General features: G+C 45.2%; 1 protein-coding gene and 2 long non-coding RNA genes across 6 annotated transcripts in view; all 3 read right to left on the bottom strand.

Moving 5' to 3' along the window:
- The window catches only part of LOC144173340 (uncharacterized), a 128,125-nt gene that overhangs the window by 34,137 nt on the left and 72,513 nt on the right, over positions 1 to 21,475 (bottom strand). The gene's annotated exons all lie outside the window — the stretch shown is intronic.
- Positions 5,190 to 6,217, bottom strand: LOC144173339 (uncharacterized). Its single transcript, XM_077701819.1, has one exon. It carries the CDS (start codon positions 6,036 to 6,038, stop codon positions 5,190 to 5,192), a length of 849 nt encoding a protein of 282 aa, XP_077557945.1. The 5' UTR covers positions 6,039 to 6,217.
- LOC144173338 (uncharacterized) lies at positions 9,762 to 12,312 on the bottom strand. The gene is made up of 3 exons (XR_013323223.1): positions 10,411 to 12,312; positions 10,063 to 10,222; positions 9,762 to 9,975 (listed from the first exon to the last, which is right to left on the bottom strand). It is a non-coding gene; the product is annotated as an uncharacterized LOC144173338 (long non-coding RNA).

Below are 21,475 nucleotides of genomic sequence, written 5' to 3'. Positions count from 1 at the left end.
ATGGCGACGGCGGGTGTCGGTCGTTTTAGAGGGCAGTCCTTTGCAAGCCATTACCTGAGCTTCGCGGCAGCGGCGTCTAGTTATATCCGCCCAACCGAGTACGCCGCAGAGACAAAAGAAAGAAAGGGTGAAGTGGAGCGAAGGGTGAAGTGGAGTACAACGCGTGCGGCTACAGCATCATCCCTCTCATTGCCTTTCCTGCACACATGTTTCATGTATCGCCACCAAGGAGCTCCCTCCCTCTGACACTTTCTCCAGTCGCTGTTCCATTCTCCGCTAACCTAAACCTCGTGACGTTTGCGCGGGAGGTTCAAACACGATATGCTACAACATACTTTCTGCTCCCTCGTACGGGGCTAATTCGAACTACGTGACATTTGCGCGGGAAGTTAAAACACGTTTTGAAACATGCTGCCCGGCGGCGGCGGCGCACTGCTAGGTAGCAGCAGAGTAGGGCACGCCACCGCGCGTTCGCTGATCACGGGAAAACTTCCTGAGGTGCAGCAGAAATGCACTGTGACCGAGAAGACTGCAGCTCACACTGCGCACAAATTTCATATTAAGGAGTTCAGTAATGGTCAGTGCATTTCTTTACGCCCATCCATGTTTCTGTTTATTTTGCGCTATCATCTTATAACCGCACTACCGCCGTTAGCTGCCGACTGCGCATCTTGCCAAAGGGGCATCGGGGGAGGAGAGGGGGAAAATAGTTGTGAAAAAGGTGTCAATGGTGGTGAGGAGGAGCCACGGAGCGGCGCCGAGTAAATCGATATCGATGACACCGGAATGAAAACTGGGCGGGGGGGGGGGGGGGGGGGAGGGTTAGACATATACTGGTTTGCAGTAATATACAGTTTTGCATCGGCAGCTGAGTTTGTTGGTTGAAGATACCCGGGTTCAGATCCTCAGCGCTGCAGCGGCTTGGAGGAGAAGGCACAGGGAAAAGAACATCGCGAAGATAACTGGCGCAGTCCACAGGATCTTCAGCAGGGACGACTCAGCCAGCCGGCGAGTAAGACAAGCCCCTCGATGGACGGAGCGCGCAGGGACATCGCAGCCTGCTGAACGAGATCGGCAGGAGTGGCGAGCTCGCCAGCCAGGTGGAGGAGCGGCTTGACAGCCGCACAGCGGACCTCTCAACGGCGACCGAGACAATCTGTGGCAGTCTGCGGCCTGCTGAGCGGCGGAAAAGCAGCTTGAGCAGCGGTCAGTGGAGGCATCAGCAGCTCACTGAGCGTGGAGCGGCAGGAGCAGCGAGCTGTCGGTAGGTGAGAAGTCAGCTGGCCATTGTTTGAAGGAACACCCCGTTTGAAGGAGCCGCGAATAAATGGATACCCCATCTGCACCGGTGCGGCATCTCTACAGGCACCGAGCTATGCAGGTCATTGACTCGATTGATGCTGGGTCTGCGGTTCACCATAACATTTAGCGGGTATCTAGGTGCAGCCGCGAGATAATGATGACGATTGGTAAGCTTTGGGCATGAATAGTGCAGGGACAGCGAGCTGTGCAATGTCGTTTGGTGAGATGATGGCGCTATTGCAGGCGAAATTGAGAATCGCTGCGGCAGAGGTAGCGGCGGAACGTTCGAAGAGCGAAGGCTTTAAGAGAGCTAACAATGTTTCTCTCTCGCTGATTTCTCAACGAGTAATGTCCAGCACTGAGGGAGAGAGTGGACTGGGGTGCGCCAGTACGCCGAAAGATGTGCGGGGTGGAACCCATTCATTGGGCGTGCGTGAGCGTCCCGCTTTGCGGCATTCGGCACGATTAGAGTCACGCGGGAAAGGCGAAGAGAGGATAGTGGCCCGCGTTCCTGCGTGAACGTTCAGATTTCCTGCAACCGTGGAGCAGGATAGTGACGCCTCCTGCGTAGAAAACTTCACCGAAATTAAGATAGAGGTGAACGAATGTGTTACGCGCGAAGCTGCATTGGGAAAGGACATGCCATCAAAGGTGAATGAGAGTGTGCGCATGCCTCTGAAAAAGCTCACAGCGAGAGAAACAACCTCCGCTGCGTCACCCGTTGGCGTTCATGTGCCCGATACATACGTCGGCAAACTTGGCGCGCCTCACTCAAACTCGCTCACAATTTTTTTTCGAATCACCATTCACTCAAACTCAGACTCAATGCTGAGCAGCACATCTGCACTCACTCAAACTCAAACACACAGTGAGCGCAAATGTCAGAACTCACTCGGACTTAAAACTCAAAATGTACTCAAACTCAAAATGTACTCAGAACTTAAAGTGTACTCAAACTCAAAATGTACTCAAAGGTCAAAATGTGCTTAAACTCAAAATGTAATCAGTACTCAAAATGTACTCAAAAGTCAAAATGTACTCAGACTCAAAATGTAGTTAGTACTCAAAATGCACTCAAACTCAAAATGTACTCAAACTCAAAATGGACTCAAAGCTCAAAATGAACTCACAACCCAAAATAGACTGAAAACTCAAAATGAATTCAGAGATCAAATGGACTCACAACCCTCTAGCACTAGAATTTACTTAGGCTCAGATGGACTGTGATTTAATTAGAATTCAGGGCTTTAAAATTCACGCGTGGTAAAAATATTACCTGTGCAAATTCGTGAGCTCGAAAACTCTTCCATTCGGTACGACATGACACCGTAACTCCTGTTAGGTCGGAAACAATTTTCGTTGCAAATTCAAAAGCAAAAAAATTGGGCCCATCTCCCCGCAAGAGGGACTCGAGTAAATGCGTCGCATAGGGGGTGGGTGTATTGCGTTAACGTTTAGTGTCTGGGGAGTTGGTGGTAGTGAATGCGTTGTATCAGCAGCTTCTTGACGTAGTTTGAATGAGTCAAGGATATAAGGCGTGTTCGTAGCCTCCCATTCTGTGTCGGCTTTGTGGCGCAGTGGGTAGAGCACCATGTACATTTCGTTCCGCCCGCAGGGTCGAGGGATCGAAACCAGGCGCCGGATAGTATTTTTTTTATATGGTGTATGGGAGGGGTGCGGACTACGACTAGGGACGCCAACGCGGGTGACATCGTGAGTTACTGAAATGCTCTGCATTTAATACAGTTCACCTGCTGGCCATGATGATTAGCGCTGCTGGCAAGCAATTGTACGTAAATATTAGATACAAAACTCTGGATGCGGGCTCTGTATTTGTGTTAATGACAGAGGTGGTCCAGACTCGATAATATGCTGAGGCCCTGGTGCGAAACAAACCAGATTTGGCGAGGGGACGTGCGCCCACTGCTCAGTTCATTTACGTCGAAGCTGTTTAGGGTTACGGTCCTGTGCATTTTTGCTCTGTATCCTGAAAAAACGCCTTGTGTCAATGCGAACTGTCCCCGCGAATCTCTGAAGCGCGAGGCGTTCATGGATATGCCTTTGCTTTTTTTAATGCGTAGCACTCTTCCGAGTACCCCCTCCCCCGGCCAGGATCATGTAACGCCCTGCAGTTCCACAAAATGCAGATATCATGGAATTTCAACCTGTAATCATTATAAAAGCGTAAATGCAGACTATTGATCAAAGAAAATTTAAAAATTAAAAAAGAAATTATAAGAGAAAACATCGAAAATGGCGAACCGCATAACACGGGATTCAAGGATTGTCACACATTGGGTTAAAATTCAAAGTGATGTGCCGCTAGGGAATCTGGGGTCTTAAATTGAAGATCTAGGGGAGGGAAATCACGTTGGGAAAAGAAAATAACGTTTCGTGGTCACTATCATGACTTAGTTATCGTGAGTCATAATAAAGGTTGGACTTCGTAATGATGACCCGTAGGCGTATGGGGTCTCAAATTAAATGTTTCGATTAGGGAAATAACGTTGGACAAATAATAAATAAATCGTGCAGTAATAATGACATAGTCACGGTGAATCATACAATGGCCTAAAATTCATATGGATGTCGCTAGTGTGTGTGTAGTATCTAATTGAAGATCTTGGTGAGGGGATTCGCGTGGGACAAAAAAATGCTGCCTGGTTTTAATCGGGACGCAGTCATGGTGAGTCATAGATATGGTTAACATTCGAAGTGATGTGCGCTAGGGCGTATGGGGAGTCAAATTGAAGGTCTCAATGAGGGAAATCACGTGAGACAAATAAAAATTCCTTTTGGTCATGATCATGACATAGTCATGTGAGTCATCGATTGGGTTAAAAATCAGTATTGCCGCCGCGAGGTATGTGGTATCAAATTGAAAGTCTTGATGAGGGGAATCACTTGGGACAAATAAAAGATGCTTCCTCGTTATCCTCATGCGACAGCCATGGCAAGTCATAAACTTGGTTAAATTTCAAAGAAATTCTGGCTGAGTGTGTGGGGTATCAAATGAAAGGTTTCGATGAATAAAATCATGTGGCGCAGATAAAAAGGGAATCCCGCTGATTAGTACTAGTTAGGAGAAAACTGCGCAAATTCATCGCAGATGCTAGAACGGTAGCACCAAAGGAAGTGTGGTGTCAAAGGGAAGGGTTTGAGGTAGAAAATCTAAGCCGGGCAATGACCGCATCGTAAGATGATTCTGTGCACTCAATAAGTAAAAATTCGGAGTTGTGTCGTAAGCTCATCGGGACTGTACAATTTTTGGTTTCCGTGTTGGGATGCGCGTGTAGCTAAAGCGAACACATGTTACTCAGTGATGGCAAGTTCAGTTTTCAAGGACGGAGTTATTGTAAGCACGAAGCTCCGAAGCGTTAAAATTCATTTATTTCACTTCCACATATTATCCCATCATCAAACACTTCGAGGAACACTTCGTCTTCTTCTGGACTGATCATCATCATCGTTGGTTTTTGGACCGGTGTTCGGAGACGGCTGTGTCGTAGAATAAACGTTCTACTTCACCAAGTGCCCATGGTCTTTACAATATTCAAAAACCCTCATCTGGTGCTTCAGTCGGATCAATCGTGCTTGCGGCATTTGACCAGGCCATCGTTAAAACGTGGCTTGGCTCGACACCCTGCCTCTCGCAATGTCTGGAAAAAAGCCCGCGTAGCCACCACAACAACGCTGGTGAACAGCCACAGGGCAAGATTGAAACGGAAATCTGTGAAACTTTTTTCAAATGTCGGGGTGGGTCAACATCCACATTCAACCACTGCTGACTGACTGACTGAAAAACATTTATTTACAGAAGTTTGTACAGGGAGGGTGGGAGCGGTCCCTAAGGGGCCGCCCCGTACAAAGACTAGGTGGGCTCCCCCTTACGGGATCCCAATGGCGTCGGCCGCGGCCCGGGCCCGCCCGACCAGGGCCCGTTGGGCCGTCAGGTCAGAGCAGCCGAGCAGGGCTGCCTCCCAGTCCTCCCGGGAAGGGTTGGGTAGAGGGGGTAGGTTTGGGGTTTTTTGGCACGCCCACACCATGTGGAAAATGTCAGAGGAATCTTCCTCACAGTGCGGGCACTTCCCCGTGCAAGCGGGGTCGAAGTGTTTTAAGATTGCCGGGCACAAGAGAGTTTTCGTATAAAGGCGAAGGAGGATGCGCTCCTCCGCCTTCGTGAAGCCCCTACAGGGCTTGGAATAGACGGAATGGCCGGATTGATAAAACTGTGTGACCTCCTTAAAGGTGCAAGCGGGAGTAGGTTCTAGGTCCGGATCGGTGGGAGATGAGGATGATGCCCGGAGAGTGAGCGCGGGGGCAGCGGCGTCAGCCACCTCGTTACCCTCAAGGCCCATGTGAGCCGGAGCCCATATGATCGTTCGATTCGCGGGGGCACCCACGTAGTTACTGTTTTGCAGAATTTTGTAAGCAAAGTACGGAATGCACCCCTGTTCGATATTGCGGCAGGCACCCCTTGAGTCGGTGATAATGACCCGCGAGTCCTGATCTGCGGCGGCTAGCGCGATGGCAATCTCTTCCGCGTGTGTAATATTGTGTGCGCGGAACGTGAGTCCGTTCACTGCCGTGTTTTGGTGGACGACCACGGCCGTGTACCAACCCCCGTGGTGCGGGCCGGAGGCGTCTACGTAAAAAACTCCTTTTTTTCGACCATAGTGGCGAGCCAATGCTTCTGCCCGCGCGACGCGTCGGCCACTGTGGTCATCTCGCGTCATGTTGGCTGGAAGAGGACGCACATGCAAGGCGTATCGCCAGACGTCGGGAATTTGCACGCGCTTTTCCGTATGTATTGGGTGATGGATGTGTAGTCGGGCAAGAAGGCGGCAACCCGACGGCGTTTTAGAGAGTCTTGTGTATTGATTTGTCAAGTGCGCCTCACGCAGCTCCTTAAATGTGTTCACCATTCCCAGGCCTAATAGACCAGAAATTTGCTGTGTCGGCCATTTTCTAACGATCGAGGCACCACCTGGCGGGCATTTTTTGGGGACTGCGGGGCGAGCAGACGACGTCGTAGTCCCACGCTGTTGCTCCGTGCCGCGCGTGGATAGCAGACGTATAGGCGGCATCGATAATGGGCAAGTGTAATTTATTCGGTACGTCGGCAGCGCCAAGTTCAACAGGGATTTAAACAGATTGTTCAAAGCGTCCGAGAGCTGTCAGATTTGCTCATAAATTCTGTCCCCAACCCGCTTAGGCGGCGCGCCTCCCCACAAGCGCTTTGTCCTGACGGGGGTTGCCTGTGAGGCTACGTTTAACCGCGCAAGCAGGACGCCCGAATTTCCTACCCAATTGTTGTGTACTTTCTTATCTCGAAAACAGGCGCGGAAAGACGTAGACTAAGAAAAGAAATACACACGAGGACGGGCTATCTCTCTTCTCTCTTCACTCTTATCTCTCTTCTCTTCTTCGTCTACGTCTTTCCGCGCCTGTTTTCGAGATGAATCAGCACCAACTCGCCCAACTTGCCATCCTGTCTACTTTCTTAATTGGGGGCAAGCTGCCGTCATTGCCTTTACTTGGCAATGTGCAGGAGCTACTCGTCCGGGCGTGATTACGCCATTGTTGGCTGCACCAACAATCAGCGTTAGGACAAAGGGCTCATGCAACAAACGTGCACTCTTAATCTGGATCCACATAAGATCCACTTAGTAACTGGAACTTTTTTGCAAAAAAGTTCCACTTATATATTTGGAACCGTGTTCCACATATCCTGAAAATGTAAGTGGAACAGTGCACCACATATTTTTGTAGCTATATTATCTGGATCGGCGTTCCAAATAAAAATATACGGATCACTGTTCCAAATAAACTGGTAGTGTAAGTTACTGGAACACTGATCCACGTAAAATGATTTTGGATTTATCCGGTGCGCCGTTCCAGGTACCTTCAGACCAGCTGTTTATATAAAACGGTGTTCCGATAGACGTTGAGAAGCTGTCTATGAGACTCCACTTTTCCAACATATCTGCTTTCCTGTTGGTATAAACTGAGGTCATTTGCCAGGCTGGCGGATGCATTGGTATCAGAAGGAAACCGCAAGCACCATTCTAACGCAGCCTTGACATATGGCCCACAGTGATACCAACAATTGGAAAACAGAAACCGCCGCAGCAGTGTGGTCCCTGACAGTTCCCAACAGTTGCCTATCGGAGCACAGTTCTATATAAAAGTTGGTCTGAGATACCTGGAGCGGCACACAGAGACTTTGGCTTCATCCGCCGAATCCTGTTCTGGGTTTTGGCTGCATGTAAAAGAAACAAGACTCGCATTAAAATACACACCAAACCAACTATTAGCACTGATACAATGCTTTTAAAAACACTAAGGAAATTTTATTCGCTCGTAGTATTGCGCACATTTGAGATACGGAGACATATCTGTTTCCACTTGGGCAGAAAATGACCAGCGTACAGGATCAAATACCAAAACGATATCAAGTGGCCAAAACGATCTAAGTGGCATGTTCCCATTTTTGCTAATATTTACCATTCTTTTTTGCTAAAAACACGTGGGTAATAAAGATGGCTTTAAGCGCAACCGCGTAACAAACAGACTTGTAGATCTACCCTCGCAGTAACTCAAAAAGCATTACACAACAGTGAGCATAAAATATGCTGTTTTATGACATGAAATCAGGTACCGCAAATGCGGAAGTACCCACAGCGCTTGCCATACCATGTTTACACATCCCGGTTCCAAAAAATGCAGTTTGCTATTAAATTGTAGGGAAAAGCCAAAAATACAAGCCATACAGGGTTGGATTATCACAAGACCTGCAAGAGTGTAGGAAAAGAACACCGGAGCCAATACTAACAATTTAACATTTGCACAGAAAAAAATTACCGGAAGCATGTGGCACTATTGCACAACTAAAACATGCACCATATATCAATATCAAGCTAACTGTAATATCAAGCTAACTGTAGCCAAAACCGACTATATACGCGCCCTGAAAAAGCCTTTCACTGAAGCCGCGTTCTTTCCCCGTTAATTTGTAGCTATTTAAAATAACTTATCCAAAAAAAAGCTCATAACACCCAGTGTGAATCTTACAAAATTTTACAAACCAGATAGCTCGGAGCATGTTACGCATTTTAAAATTTATCAAGCAGCCTAACTCTAAAGACGTTATTAATTCCCTCAAGAACAATTCAGACATCCCAAATAACCAAGCCAGGTAGCGTTGAAACATACAGGTGACCAATTTTACCAAGCGAACTTGGAAGCATTTTTCCAGCCCGAACATTTATCTGAGGTAAAATTCAGTTGCTTGCTATACAAACCCTACTATCATGACGACAGTATGCTTGCGACCAAAGCACTGCCTCTAACAAGCGAGAAATGCAACTTTGTCCAAAGTAAACAACTTTTTCAAGCCAAATATGTATATTTCGCATTCTTCTAGGGCTTAGGTGTCAGCTAAGATACAGTACAAAAATTGAGTAATAAAACCCCAAACCGTCTGTGTAAATAATTACTCTCACGTTTGCATCCATCAACAGCAGCACTGCCATGGAAAAAAAATTTCGAGCTGCACTTGAATAATAAAAACGTTACAGTGCAGTGCCATTAGCTACATTAACAGAGTAACAGAGTAGCGGCAAAGGCAGCCTGCGCTTCGTGCCAATAATGAAAAATTGCAAAGGAAAGCAGGACTTCACTTTTGCAGTTGACATGCCGCTTGCATCTACTAATCATTTGAACCACGACATATCTTTCCGAATAGGCTTAAACGTCTAACAATAATTTAAAACCCCAAGTAGAGTGACCACATCGAGTCTTTCAACAGAGCTTTAAACTTAAATGACACCAGGCCACTGTTAAATGGCCAAGACCTCTCTGCAAAAGTCCCAAGAACTCTCCAAAGTCGCATAAGTTTCAGGAGATTACGATGAAATATACGGCGAGGAGGATGACCACATCTTGATGTGACAATGCAGGCGGAAAATCCATGACGTGTTTCTTGCAGACAATATTTACGCTTCCATTCTCTTCTCTCAAAATAACTAGACGTCGAGAATAACTGGACCACGTCATGTACCTTTAAGGAAGGAACAAGAAAATTTTGTTAGACGGTGGCTTTAAATGAGTGAGTTGCTTAGGATACCCCTTTAATAGCACAGTAATTGATTGAAATATCAGCGATTTCTTGGTTTCTTTTCTGGGAATGCTGCTAACAATGTACAAAAAATATTAGCACAGACTGTCAATGGCAGTTCTCTAATTTTGGAAAGCAACCGCATTGGGCGTGGCCGTGGCGCCGTATTATCACAGCAGCAACTCTCAATGTGAAAGCAAAATGTTTGCAAAACTTGAATGCAAAATAATAGTCTTTTTGTCCACATGTTGCAGCATCCGAAACAGGCTGAATGTGAAGGTATTTCCCAATTTGGAGTTCACGATTTATTCTTAACAGTAAGATTTGGCTACAAAGAAAACTACCACAAATTCAGTCCCGCAAAAATAAAATGCCAGCTTCAATAAACACTACCATAAATTGAGTCCCACAAAAATAAAATGCCAACTTACCCAACTAAAATTAAGATGCAGGCGTTCCTGGCAGGGCCTCCTCGGAGTGATTTTCCAGGAAAGTTTTGCCAACGTATTCCCAAAAGCTCTTACTGTCGTTTTCACCTACAGGTCAAGTTGTCACTGAAATGGTGTTCCGAAGCCATTACGTATAATGCAACTACCTAAAAAGGGACCATCAAAGTTCCAGAACTGGGAGTGCGTACTTACTTGTAGAATGCAATGATTTCATACCGTACAACGGCTTTCACGTGTTTCCTTTTTTTGAACACACGACTTCAAGAACGGTGAAAACACGCCTTCAAGAACCAGGAAAATGGCAGTATGCATTCCTTGTTCCATTGTTTTAAGTCCCGGTCCGCCCTATTTCCTAGAAATAAAAACAGTATGAAAATATCGAAGCATAAATTTACGCTTCCCTCTAAGAAGGGAGTACTACAAGATCTCGTACAAGGCCTGATTAGTTGTGCTAAAATTTATTTTGCATCACGAGCCCTGGTAACGTTTTCAGGCGAAACAATTTTAAATATAAAAATATTTGAACATTTTTAGGCTCACCTGTCATTGCTCCATGCGGAGTGGTGAACGTCTTTATAATACGCAACACTCAAGAGGCACTCTTTCGTGGCTTTATGACTTCCACAATGCATTCACAATCTGTCACACTTGTCACGACGACGCCTCGGCGTGCCGAAGATGTCTTCAGCCACAGTGAATGCCACAGCCATGATTGCACAGGTATATGTAAAGAATGGAAATAATTCGTTTTAATTTCTGTTCTTCAGACAAAGGAAAACAATTGTCGCAAACTACCAGTGTAGAGACAAATTTCTCCACAGTCAGCCATAGTCTGCATCTGGACAGGTTACACAGATCGAATACAGAATGCAGCAATCTGCTTTCGCAGTATATTTTCTAAGTTCAAGGAAGCACAGAAATGGGTTAATGTTGGGTGCACATAGTGATGCAAGAACTTATCACCGGAGCGTTGTCGGAAATTATTTCGACTCTCGGGTTACCACCGACATTGACGGCATAAAAATGCAAGAGTGGCTTATTTCTAACGCGGTTCGTGAAGTAGCAACCACTAATTATGGATATTGGATAATTATCCTGAAGTCTCAAGTTACCACTGATATTAACAGCATAGAAACGGCAGCACACTTTCTATATACCCGCTGCGTGTTTCCACATATTTCTTCCCCTCTACAAAAGAAACGTTTGTTACTGCGGTACGGCTAAGACAACCACTGTCCCTTCCATTTCTCTACACTTCAGGCAATGTAAAATAGATCATCTCAATTGGTCAAAGGAATTGGAAGAAACATGGAACTGCATAACACACTGCACAGATAAACGTAAGCTGACGCCTTGAAAGCACATCAACACAACTCGAAATAGCGTCTACCTTGCGCGCAACGGGCAAGGTCGAAGACTCCCGGTCTGGTAAGCATAGTAAATGGCATTCTACTCATCAGACTAACATAACGCCGCAATTACCACGCAAGTTTTAAAAATACCAATAAATCTAAGGACGGACGCTCCGACAAACTTGCTTGGAAGTTGTACACGTGTGCACGCGCGATTATCGCGAGCGACTAACCCGAGAAGATTCGCTACCGCAGACATACACAGCTACCGTCAATATACAACTAAGCAAAGCCACACAGTAAGGGAACATCCACTCATGAAACGCGCAAACCAGGAACTTCTGACGTACGCAGTCAGAAATGTCCAGCCGACTCTGACCCACGAACACAGGAGTTTTGGTAAAAAACGGCTGCAAACGTTTCTCCAACACAAAATGTTACACGCCGCGACCACAAGCATGAACGACACACGAACAACGGGCATAGACGCGGTATGTTTATCGGACGCAGTTAACAAGGATGTCACTGAACAACAACCGTTACCAGCACATAAATAAACAGCACTGACCTTTTTTGCGCCTCCTGGCAAAACTCCACTTCATCGAGCAGGAAATACAGCCCAGGGATATGAAAAAATTCGTAGTTGCACGCCGCAATCAACCCCATTTAAACTGCTAACGGCGCTAACGGTTCTCGCCAGCGTGACCGAGAATTTCTTTAGTAAATATCAGGCGCATCGCGCGAGCAATTGAGAAACCCGCTTGGGAGTGCCACTGGTGGCGCTGCATGCGGAAGACCGTAAAATTAGCGGAGGGAATCCTGGAAGATGGGAGCGCTGCTGTCGTTTAAAGTGTTGACGCGGTCCCGATTTTCATCCGTCGTCATCGTACCCGTTGCAGCCCCACTGTACCGTGAATCAACGCAAATCTGCCGTGCTGCTGCTGACGCATGCGCATTGAATGCGCTACTGGAGTGGCGGTCTTTTCCTCATGGCTTCGGCGTACTTTCGTTCTCGCGGAGGCTTTGGCGATACGCCCGCATAAGAACTCATACAAACTCGGCACACGTGATGGCTTTATTGGATTCGGAAAACGGGCGTATGCGTCTAAGCGGACGTTTACGCCCGCTGAGGCCGAAACAAAGCTCAGGTAATAGCCGCGTTAGCGCGTTAGTACTGGCTAAACTTGTTTCTCGCGGAGGGCCGTGAGTGCGTGCGATATCCGAGCTTAACTTTGGATGACAATTTCTCCGTTACTGTTTACAATGAACGCAAAAGGGCGTGGCTTCATTTATTGCTTTTCTTGACAACAAGCCTTTCCGTAGTCAATAAAATATACTGCGACGCTCTTAGATACCCACGTTATATAAAGCTACTTACAGCGAATTAGTAAGTAATAATACATCGGCCCGTTTCCCAGCCCTTTTCCCTCCTGAACACCAATACTACAGGAAAACAGCAACTGGGGAAGCAGCTGGAGAAGGCGGGTCATTTAATGAACTTCAATTACTATGACAAGACACAACAACTGTATATACCCTTTGTATGTTGTTTTTTTTTTTTTTGTGATAAATAAACCACCATCGAATCGAACAGCAAGTTAACTCTGCGTATTTTTGCCGTTACTGCACAGCATAATTAGGAATTACAATGTCATTTCAGCATTAATACATACAAAATAATGCAGGTATCACGTGGTATATCTAGGTTTAGTTCCGTTCACCCAGTCAACCGCTCTTTGCAAAGAGGCTCTTGTTTTTGCTTGTGGAAATTAAAAGGGACTCACATGTTAGCATTCCTATCGGACTTACTACGTCATGACCAACGGACTTAAAAACCATCGTGCACCAATACGAATAGTTTTACAAATACATACCGATATTCACAACGGCCTAGTTTGCTTATTTTAGATATATGTCGCTTCTCTACTGAAACAAAGAAATAAAACTCTCGCATGATGAGACCGCTAGCACCTTCCAGTGAAGACTGGATAAACCAAAATGTGCTTCTTGTTTATTTTTTATCTCTGCAAAGAAATGATATACAGCAGACTTCCGTTAAGACGAACCCGAACGGACCGTAAAAATGTATGCGTATTATCCGAAATTCGTCTTAAGCGGAAGTGTATTGCATTGTGGACATTACAAGAGAAAAATGTTGTGGTTCTTAATCAGTGTTCGTTTTAACCAAGTTCGTCTTAACGAGGGTCTACTGTATTTCTAGAAGAAGCAAACCAGGTCGTTAGTGTCATTTCAGTGAATTTGTAAAACTTCTTGCATCGGTACATGGTGCTTTTGAATTAGTAAGTCTCATGAATTTGCGTCATGAATTAGTGAGTCCCATATGAATTGGATCAGGTGAGTAACCCTTAATAGTATGCACGAGACGAAAAATGCTAACGAACATCCAAGCATTTATAACTGCATTCGTGACATGCTGCGTGCAGTGTAAAATGCGGCACAGTCGGTTAACACTATGTATATACCGCATCAGGGCATAAATAAAGTGGACTAAGTACCTATTTTACAGCAGATTGTAGCCATTTATACGTTCCTGTAAAGCACTTAAAATTGTGCACGTACTACAACACAGCGAGCTGATGGCTGAGCATTGATAAAAAAACAATGTTTCTGCGACGCTTTGTGAACCAAATGCAGAACTTGCAATAGTCTCAACAACTATATATATTTCTTTACGGGGTATCCACAAAAGCCCAATGAATTCTTCAGCACTACCACCACTCTATCCCAAACGCAGAAGGAGAACCTGGGGACATCTGGTCCTTCTGAAATTCAAGTCATTGGTGATTTCAGACGTACTGCGCGTCTGCAATTAGCAAAAGACGATATTCACTAAAGCGGTCTGAGCGCCGCAGAAAACCTGAAAGGGATTCGTGAAATTTCTATTTTCGCTAAGATACCCTTTTCTCGCACCTTTCATGCTTTGTACGGTGTTGTTATAGCAGTGGACATATTGTTTTCTGTCAAATAACGTCACTAAAAATACGTCTTAGCCGTCTTATATAAGTAAACTGCTCTAAGATAGTTCCATAGGTATCGACGAAGTTTATTAAATTTTATGTGGTGCGTGCGTGTGTGCGTGTGTGACTGCATGCATGTGTGTGTGTATGTGTGGGTGCGCGGGTGTGCGTTCGTGTCTGTATCTATGTCTGTGGGCGTGTGCGTGCAAGTGCTTGTGCGTGCGCTTGTGCGCCAAAGCGCGTCAAATATATATGTGGTTCATTGTTCCAGTTAATGCACGATTCAGTGCATACTTCACTGCAGCGCACAAGTTATGTGGAACAAGACACGAGCAAAAAATATACAAAAGCACTGTCCAAAATTTTTACTGGGACATAAGTGGAACAGTAACTGGAACGGCCGACAGCGCATCCCCTCATTTATTCGGTTCCACATAATAAACACAAACCTAAAGAAAACAAATGGACAGTTCCAGATAAGATCCACTTATATCTCTCGTTCCAGTTATTCTTCGTTTGGATCCAGATAAAAATATGTGGATCGCCCCGTTTAACTGGAACTTACATGGAACCAGATTAAGAGTGTGTAAAGTGCACCACGACAGAAGAAGTGTCTGCCTGTGCGGAATCTATTCGTTGCACAAATTTCCTGCACCCCTTGAGTGCCGCCGCAAATTGGTCGCTGTGCTGAATAGGAAAAACTTCGAACAAAGCAAATTTGCCAGAATACGTACGGTCATACGCTGCTTTTGAAAGCACTGTTTATTCCCTCTCATGTTCAATCCCTATCGCACGTTTTTGTTCCCTGGAGGTATGTTCTGTTCATCTCATCGACTGGAAGCCGACAAAAATAATCCGGACACCTATGGTGCAGCTCGGGTATGCGAAAAAGTTGAGTCGAAAGCGAAATAAAAGCATCGCGGTGGCGGAGAACGCCTGGTCGTGTCAGGAAATAGCTGTTCGTGGTTCCCACCCGCCGGTGAAACACTAAAGTTCTTCTAAGCAAGCAAACGGCCATGAAATCTTGGTGTATAAGCTGCCCCTGTTTGGAAGCAGGAAATAGCATAATGAGGCGGCAAATATTTTAGTTTTATGACCATGTGCGTCTTTGACCTGCACAGTTAAAGGAGTATTTCATTGTTTTGTTTAAAAACCAACCCAGTGTGAGGTATAGGAGCGCGTAATATATGTCAACATGTTTGCGCACCGACAGCAGAAAGCCATGCTTGCAAATTTGCAATATCGGGCGCGTAATCGGAGGCATTCGCTGATTGTGCACACCCACTTACTTAGCGCATACGTAGAAGGCATACGTAGCGCATACATAGGAGGAGTTCCTAAGCTGTTTCATGGGAACGCAGGCTTGTTGATGGATGTTAAGTGCTGCAATGTGTGGAACCAACCACGCTTTCAAGATGGCGTGCCAACAATTAACAGTACTATTATATCTATTGGGCACTGAATAAGACTTTCTCACTTAACTGGTCATTATTCAGTGCCATGATTTCCGATGGTTGTATCCGATGCACCCTCCTTCACCGAGATAATATTTTGATACCCTACACGCCCTATCGGCATCACTTTGAATTTTTACTAATCATTGACTAGCCATAACTATACCATGATGATAAGGAGGACGCATTTCTTTATTTATTCCACGCGAATTTCCTCACCGAGGACTGTAATTTGATACCAAACAAGCCCTACTGGCGTGACTCTAAATTTTCACTCAATTTATGACTCACCACGACTACCTCATAACTATAACCAGAAAGCATTTTTATATTTGCTGCGCGTGATTCCCCTCAACGAGACATTTAATTTGATACCCCACACACCCTAGCAGGATTATTTGGAATTTTAATCAAATCTGACTAACCATGACCCTCAAGAGTGTAAGCAGGACGCATTATTTATATGCTCCACGTGATTTCCCCAATTGAAACCTTGAATTTGATACCCCCTTTACTTTAGCGGCCTCACCTTGTATTTCAACCTTGTATTTCAACCCAAGGCGGCAGCAGCTCGAGCACCATGCTCAATCCTTTCGTCTTCTTTACACAGATTGCCTGCTGCCTGGCCGGACCACGGTTCCACAACGTCACCACGCTGGAAACGACACGTTCTACTGCTACGGCATCGACACACTTTCCGAAATTGCGTGCGCATCTCACCGACGGCGTGCTTCTAAGCTATCATGCGCTACCCGTGCTTGATAGCATCGTTGGATCCGGCAGCACTTCAGCTGACGGTTTGCACGCCCACCAAAGCAAGAACGTCACAACTGATCATCCAGTCACCGAGCGTCACTGGCATGTGACGTCTTCCACTGCGGGAATAAAAGTTCTGGCTGCATCATGCTTCACCAGTGGGCAAGGCGGCAGCAGCTCGAGCACCATGCTCAATCCTTTCGTCTTCTTTACACAGGTACGTTACATTAACCATGCATACTGCGTGAGATCTGACGATCGTTTCTTGCTGCTGCTCACTTGCCCACCTGGTGTTGTGTCGCTATATTCGCATGCGTTGTATGATGTTTGCCGCCTGATTCTTAGTGGTGACATCGAACTAAATCCTGGCCCTGGTTCTAAAAATAAACCTCTCAAAGACTCAGATGGCCCCGCAACGCGATCTAGGACAAGTTCAAGTACATCTTCGGAGGCGGCTACACTGTCTACTCCGTCAGCCCATGCTATACAAAACGAGCTCGAAAATACTACCGTTTTGTCAATGCTTTCTCAGCTACTCACAAGCCAAAATCAAATCGCTAGCTATATAACAGACATAAAAACACAATTCAACGCAAGATTCGATGCGTTGGAATCACGGGTGGTGGCACTCGAGTCTGTGACAGCTGTCTGCGAGGGGAAAACTGCGTGCGAAGCCTTACGCACTTAAGGTGCCTTGGCGAGTAAAACAATTGCACAGCTCAGCCTCAAAATAGACGAGCTCGAAAATCAATCCAGGCGAAATAATATTACCTTACACGGGTTCCCAGAGGCCGCCAGCGAGAATGGCGAATCTATACTGTCTAGTGTGTCTGTACTCGTCACGCAGAACATGAAAATGGAAATGCCACGCGTAGAGCGCATACATAGATTAGGCAAACCGCGTGAAAGGCTGGCGCGTCGGATCATATTGAAACTCCTAATTTTTAGCGACAAGATGGTTTCTTGAAGAACGCCAAACATCTTAAAGACTCTGATTTCAGCATTTCGGAAGATTACTCTTTTAGAGTGCGATCTATCCGCAAGAAGTTGTGGGACGCGACCTCCACTTTCCGCAATAATGGCTCCTCAGTTAAAATAGTGCATGACCATGTATTTATCGACAACGTCCGCTACAACTGGAAAGACGCATCGAATGTTCCAGTTATGGCCTCTGGTTACCATAGCCGTGCTACAAATAAACTTGGGACTCGTCCGTGGAACTCAACGTTGATTACCTCGTAGCTCTGCACCCAAACGAACTATTATTAACCTTAACGCAAGAAGCATAACACGCAAATTCCCCGACTTCCTTTCTCTGGTTTCGACATATTCCCCACACATCATTGGTATAACTGAAACGTGGCTCCACGATGCTATATATGACTTTGAATTTACACCACCCGGATATGTCGTGGTTCCTGTCGATCGAAGAATCGGCCGAGGCGGCGGCGTGGCCTTGCTCTTTCGGTCGGACTTAAGGTTCTCAGTCCTGCCTAGTCCTTCTGGCATTGAATCAATATGGTGCAAACTTCACATCGACAAACTCCACATTGTAATTGGTGTCATATACCGCCCCCCGGATTCCTCCCTCGATATGTTTCACACTCTTAACGAGTTCGCAAACGCACACAACTTCGGCACCAAGCATCTTGTTCTTATGGGGGATTTTAACGCCCCTGGAGTTGACTAGCCTTCCTTGACTCACAACGGCCGCGACTCCCATATTTGTGGTGAGCTTATAAATTTTTCGTTATCACTCGTGCTTACCCAGATCGTAACTGGCTACACCCGGCATAATGCACTCCTTGACTTGGTATTCGTAAGTTCAAATATGGTACATAACGTGTGTAAATGCGAAATTATCGACGGTATCTCGGATCACAAGGCAGTGCTAGTTTCCATGCAGTGTTCGATTGCGAAACGGAAATTCGTGGTCACTTCCTTTCACGATTTTAACCGTGCTGATGACGTGTCCATTCTCGACTGTTTAGCCGATAAATTTGAATCATTTTTAGCACTCGCCACACGCAACGATGTTGAAGCTTTAGTTGGTTTCTTTGAACAGTTGGTGAAAACCTGCACTCTGCAATTTGTACCGATCAAAACAAAAAAGAAAAATACTAACGTTCCCTGGATGAACCGTGGCATCTTGCATCTTTCACGTCGGGTACGTAGGATGAGGCAGGCGAGGTCCCGCCGTTCGTCTTATGATGACGGTAAATTTTTTCAGGCAAAGGAAGAACTCCGGATCAAACTAAACGCAGCAAAAAAACACTTTTTTCGAGTAGAACTTCCGACCCTATTATCTAATAACCCACGCAAGTTTTGGTCATCAGTATTGCCCCGCGATGCCACATCAGCGTCATTTTCTATTGGCAATGAAACAACCAATGATCCTGCGGAAATTTCCGAAGCTTTCAACAGGTTCTTTGAGTCCGTTTTCACTCGCGACGACCTTGAAGTTCCTCGTTTTTATAGTACAAGCCCATTCTTATCAATACCGGACATTATTATTAGCGAAGAGGGGGTTCTCAACCTAATATTAAACTTAAACACTAAGAAATGCAAAGGTCCGGACGACATTCCCAATGCGTTCTTGGTCCGTTATTCCGTTTGGACTTCCAAATATCTTACTGTCATATTTCAGAAATCCCTTGAAATTGGCATAGTGCCTAGCTCATAGAAACTGGCAAAAGTAATTCCCTTATTTAAGTCCGGAGAAAAGCATATTATTACTAACCATAGACCAATATCACTGACTTCCTACTCTTGTAAGCGACTGGAGCATATCATTTATAAACGCATCGTGGAGCATTTATAACAACACAACTTATTATCTCAGTTTCAGCATGGATTTAGGCATGGTTTCAGCACGGTTACGCAATTAACAGAATTCGTTCACGACATTTCTTCTTCACTTGATTCCGGAGAGCAGGTCGACGCCATTTTCATCGATTTTTCCAAAGCATTCGACACGGTATCTTACACTAAGCTGATATGCAAACTAACTGCCATATTAAACAACCCTGTCTTGGTCAAGTGGATACAAAACTTTCTTTCAGATCGCGTGCAATTTGTAGAATTTAATGGTTCCGTATCCAATAAATCTAACGTAACTTCTGGAGTTTGCCAGGGCTCGGTCCTTGGACCACTGCTATTTCTGCTCTACATAAACGACCTGCCTGGTAACATCAATTCTAAAATCCCTTTTTATGCGGACGATTGCGTACTATATGACCCCATTAGCTCACCGCAATGTCACCAAAAACTAAACGAGTCATTTTATAGGTTTTGCGCGTGGTGTAAAACGTGGCAGATGACCGTAATTTTCCGCAAAACAGTATCCATGTCTTTTACTCACAAACGTTCCATGTCTAATTTCACGTACTCATCCGCTGACATAAACCTTCAAAGAGTTTCAGAATATAAGTATCTTGGCATTATTTTCACAAGTAACCTATCCTGGTCGAAACACATCGAATATATATGTACAAAATCACTTAAGAAACTGGCTTATCTACGGCGCACACTCAGCCAAGCACCGAAAGACACCAAACTCCTGATGTATAAAACACTAATCCGACCGATACTCGACTACGCATGCACCGTGTGGAACCGTTACCGAAAAGGCGAAATTAACAAAATTGAAGCCGTTCAAAAGAAAGCCATCCGATTCATCTGTCGCAGGTATGACTGTACTTTTTCACCAACCACAGCCCTCGTATCTCTAGAGCTAACCACCTTAACTGCCCGTCGTGAAATAGAATCACTAACCTTTTTTCACCGCATCATTCACTGTTCATATCGCCGGTCATCTAAGAAATAAGTCACATGTGCAAACCCCACTCAGACCAGAAGGAATCGCACCCTTAACGTTTCCCCGTATCATCCCCGCACAGACACGTTCAAATATAGCTTTTTTCCGCGAACAATTGAGCGTTGGAATTCGTTGCCTGGCCACGTGCGCTCTCTAGACTTGCGTGCATTTCCTTCTAAAATACAACTATTGTAAGCTACGCACATGTACCGCTTTGTTTCCTCTCCCCCTTTGTACGAGTGCACTTTTATACTTAGATGTGTATATTAGGTCGATCTACTGTAACCCTTTACCATGCCGCTAAAACTGTATACTTCCTTCTATGTTGCGTTTCGAACACCTGGTTTCGTCGTTACCGTGTTTTCTTTCTTTCTTTTTGCTTTTGTTTCATTGTTGAACTTGTTCGATGCATGGTTTTGTGCGATCTACCCACTCCTGCTATAGCCCCAAGAGGGGCTGCAGTATGTTAAAATAAATAAATAAAATAAATCTATGACTACCCGTGACTGTCTCATGATTAGAACCATGAAACCTTTTTCTTTTATTTGCCCCACGTGATTCTCCTCATAAGATCGCAAATTTGATACCCTACACGCAAGAGTGGTGTCACTTCGAATTTTAACCCAATATAAGACTCGCCATGACTATCTAATGACTATAACCAGAAAGCATTTTTGTATTTGTCCTACGTGATTTCCCTAATCAAGATCATTAATTTGATACGCATCGCAACCTAGTGGCATAAATTTGAATATTAACCTAAACAATGACTCACCATGACTATCTCATGATATAGCCATACCGCATTTTTGTCACGTGTGATTGATTTCCGTCATCTCAACCTTCAATTTGGTGCCCCGCACACCCTAGTGGCATCATTTTGAATTTTAACCCAATTTATGACCTATTATGACTATGTCATATGATAATAATCAGGAAGCATTTCTGCATTTGTCTGATGTGATTCCCCTCATCGAGACCTTTAATTTCATACGGCACACGCCCTAGCACTATGAATTTGAATTTTAACCCAATCCATGACTAGCCATAATATAACCATAACGCATTTTTGTCCGACGTGATTCGCCTCATCTAGACCTTGAATATGATTCCCCACACGCCGTCGTGTCATCATTTTGGATTTTAACCCAATCTATGACTTATTATGACTGTGTGATGGCTATACACAGAGAGCATTTTTTTTATTTACCTGGTGTGCGTCCAATAATAAGCACCTTACTCCTAATA

This window comes from Haemaphysalis longicornis, unplaced genomic scaffold, assembly GCF_048455015.1.
Source record: "Haemaphysalis longicornis isolate Haplotype H1 unplaced genomic scaffold, Haemaphysalis longicornis Haplotype H1 scaffold_3, whole genome shotgun sequence".
Classification (NCBI taxonomy): Eukaryota; Metazoa; Arthropoda; class Arachnida; order Ixodida; family Ixodidae; genus Haemaphysalis; species Haemaphysalis longicornis.
This window is presented reverse-complemented; position numbering and strand designations above follow the sequence as displayed.